Source organism: Glandiceps talaboti, chromosome 11, assembly GCF_964340395.1.
Source record: "Glandiceps talaboti chromosome 11, keGlaTala1.1, whole genome shotgun sequence".
Taxonomy (NCBI): Eukaryota; Metazoa; Hemichordata; class Enteropneusta; family Spengelidae; genus Glandiceps; species Glandiceps talaboti.
The window spans coordinates 23,346,523-23,350,100 of NC_135559.1; the positions used below are offsets into that span (position 1 = coordinate 23,346,523).

The 3,578-nt window shown below is 39.0% G+C and overlaps 1 protein-coding gene across 1 annotated transcript in view; it reads right to left on the reverse strand.

Annotated features, from left to right (window-relative positions):
• The window catches only part of LOC144442439 (uncharacterized), a 100,917-nt gene extending 97,462 nt beyond the window's left edge, over window positions 1-3,455 (reverse strand). The window contains exons 1-2 of the mRNA XM_078131791.1: window positions 3,317-3,455; window positions 66-298 (exon numbers count right to left, since the gene is read on the reverse strand). Of these exons, the coding sequence (XP_077987917.1) occupies window positions 66-278 (213 nt within the window). The 5' untranslated portion in view covers window positions 279-298; window positions 3,317-3,455. The remainder of the gene's footprint in view (window positions 1-65; window positions 299-3,316) is intronic.
• Window positions 3,456-3,578: the final 123 nt, after the last annotated feature.

The following is a 3,578-nucleotide window of genomic DNA, read 5'->3' on the forward strand; positions in this document are numbered from 1 at the left end:
CATGTACATACCTCTATAACTACACAGTATAGTGTCAAGTATGAATAGACATACAATGTACATACCTCCATAACTGCACGTGTCCGGTCTTGTCTCTCTTTTCTCAATACATTGTAGTCTGGTCTTTCTAACATTGTATTTGTGGAAGTGCTGAAACTAAAGTTACTATTAAATGGCATATCTACACTTGGGTCTTCATTATATGGCATATCTACAGCTGTGTCTTCATTCTTCTCATTTCCCCCTACTTCAAATCCATTTTCTGAAAACCCATTCATTTTCTACTGGCTACATTAATCTACAAAGAATACAAGAGAAAATTGGTGTTTAATACATTCAAATAGCAAACGAAATCATTTATTATATGCTTGTAGTATGTATGAATTATCATTTTGGTAGTTACGGGTTGGGGGAGGGAGGGTGTTCATTAACATTTTCAAAGCATGGGGTCATTTTGAAAAAGTTCAACTTCAAAACACAGATGCCTGAACCCCCCCCCCCCCTCCATTCTTCATTCAGCAGATCGTGACATGACAGAAATTTAAACACTTTTTTATTCAGCAAATCACAAAATTCTAGCAAATTAAAAGATTAAATGAAAAATAGTACAGTACAGTTTTTAATAATGTTTATGCACATGCTCATCCATGCTTGCCTAGGTATAGGTGTTCATTTGCTGAATGACAATCCAGTTGCGTATCCAACCCTGTTGTTATCTTTGTAATGTACACGATCATTTGGCTGTTGCTATGGACATGGTCATGTTGCTAGACATATCTGTTTTTGTTTTTTTCTTCCCTTCCTTTATTTGTAGAAGCTTTGCAAATGTAAGAAATCCAAAGGAACAGTGAAGATGCCCAGATAATATTTGTATTCTGATTATTATCACATGTATTGATAGGGTTGAGCTAGATTAGTTGGCAGACAACTATTTTTCGATCCCATTTATTTATGTTAACATACTCTTCACAGACCTGTATTATTATTTTGTATCTGGGAATAAAGTCATATGTACATGTATGACTGCATGCAAAATAAGAAATGTCACCCTACTGTGAGTATAATTGAACACTCTCACAACAATAGTTTTAGTTTTGGCCAAGTCTAGTACCATCCCAGTGTCAGTAGCCAGACGTCACTGGAGAGACTTAACTGTCACCACTGTGGCACTAGCCCATTCCCTCACTGAAAAGTCTAGTGCCACCAGCCACAATACCCCGGGCCATGATATTTCTTGTCGCTGGATATGTCTCAACAAATACAATGTAAATCATACAGAACTCATCAAATGCTTCCATTTTACTGTAAAACACCAAGTGGAAACAGTATTTCATTCCGTGTGCAGTGCACATGTCACCACTCAAAAAAGACTCTCTGTAGCAGCAGTGTCACCAGTGTCAGTGTTTTTGTGCATATACGCATGACACAGGTACATGCCCTGCTGAATGGCCATGGCTGTCACTAAAGAGATTTTTTTACTGGCTGTGCACTGCACAAGAAATGAAATAATTGGTTAGTGTTTGGTGTTCTTGAATGTAAGCATTTGAGGTGTTCTGTGTGATTTATTTGTTGGGAAATTTTCAGCGACAATAAATATCACAGATGGTGGCACTAGCCATTCCAGAGAGGAATGACTAGTGACTCATTGATTGCATAGAGAGGAATGACTAGTGACTCATTGATTGCGTAGAGAGGAATGACTAGTGACTCATTGATTGCATAGAGAGGAATGACTAGTGACTCATTGATTGCATAGAGAGGAATGACTAGTGACTCATTGATTGTGTAGAGAGGAATGACTAGTGACTCATTGATTGCATAGAGAGGAATGACTAGTGACTCATTGATTGCATAGAGAGGAATGACTAGTGACTCATTGATTGCATAGAGAGGAATGACTAGTGACTCATTGATTGCATAGAGAGGAATGACTAGTGACTCATTGATTGTGTAGAGAGGAATGACTAGTGACTCATTGATTGCATAGAGAGGAATGACTAGTGACTCATTGATTGTGTAGAGAGGAATGACTAGTGACTCATTGATTGCATAGAGAGGAATGACTAGTGACTCATTGATTGCGTAGAGAGGAATGACTAGTGATTCATTGATTGCATAGAGAGGAATGACTAGTGACTCATTGATTGCGTAGAGAGGAATGACTAGTGACCCATTGATTGCGTAGAGAGGAATGACTAGTGACTCATTGATTGCATAGAGTCTTGAGAGGAATGACTAGTGACTCATTGATTGCGTAGAGAGGAATGACTAGTGACTCATTGATTGCATAGAGAGGAATGACTAGTGACTCATTGATTGCGTAGAGAGGAATGACTAGTGACTCATTGATTGTGTAGAGAGGAATGACTAGTGACTCATTGATTGCATAGAGAGGAATGACTAGTGACTCATTGATTGCGTAGAGAGGAATGACTAGTGACTCATTGATTGTCTAGAGAGGAATGACTAGTGACTCATTGATTGCGTTTAGTTTTTGTCTATCATAAACTGTGTTAGACTTCATACATGATGTAGAGGGACTTTTGACATAACTGAGGTAAACATGAAAAGATATTGTGACAGGTGTGTGGATTTGACCATGGTTGTATTGGGGGATTTCTAGTACATTCCTAATTGCATCCATGATTCAACTGATAGGATACTACAGACAATAGGTCATGTTGGTGGAGGGTCTTGTACAGACCAGCCAATGCATACTATCAGAGGCTGATATGCAAGTCAACCTGTAAACCATATACATCAAGATATCACCATTGTTTGCAACAATCTTATAAGTTATAGTCACGCAGACCTAGACAATATTTCATTCATGCTCAGACTTACCTACACTAATTGTAGCGTTTGTTGTGTTTTTTCTTCTGTTTTGTGCTTTCGTTCGTTCAGATGTTAACTGAATGGCAAACACTCAAACTCCAATGAGATTGGAATAGCTTCCGTTGACATTCATCGTTACAGGAATTTTGGTAGCGTTTGCTTCCAGCTAGTTAAACATCGAAACGGAAAAAACCCCACAAAACTGAAGAAATATAAATAACCCTCAAAATCACAACAAATGCTACAATTATTGCAGCTAGCACAGACCGTGTGAAACGGAGACTGACTGGTAGTAGCATGTATGCTCTGCGGGGTTTCCACATGTCTGCTGGAGAAATTACATTGTAAGACGTGTCGAAACCCCGTAGCGTCCAAAGGTACCGCGTATACAAAATGTAGTACATTTAGTGTGTAAGTACTACCATGGATGTCTCACTAATACATCCATGGTACTACGACTACTCGAGTCGTAGATACTCACCTTACTCTCTCGCTTAGCTTTCATAGAATCTATCCAAACATGCACTTTGCTGTTACCTCTGCATGGTTTATATAATTTTCATAAACATCAACGATGAAGATCTCTGAGTTTATACTTTAGATGTTGAGTTGGCGTGATCATAAACGCTGACGTAGCCGCAGACATGTATCATAACATTACTGTGCCCGGAAGTTGATGAGACGGTCACCCTATGAGGGCGCCATAAACTTGTCTGCTTCATGTGTCTGCTTTGACCCATCCG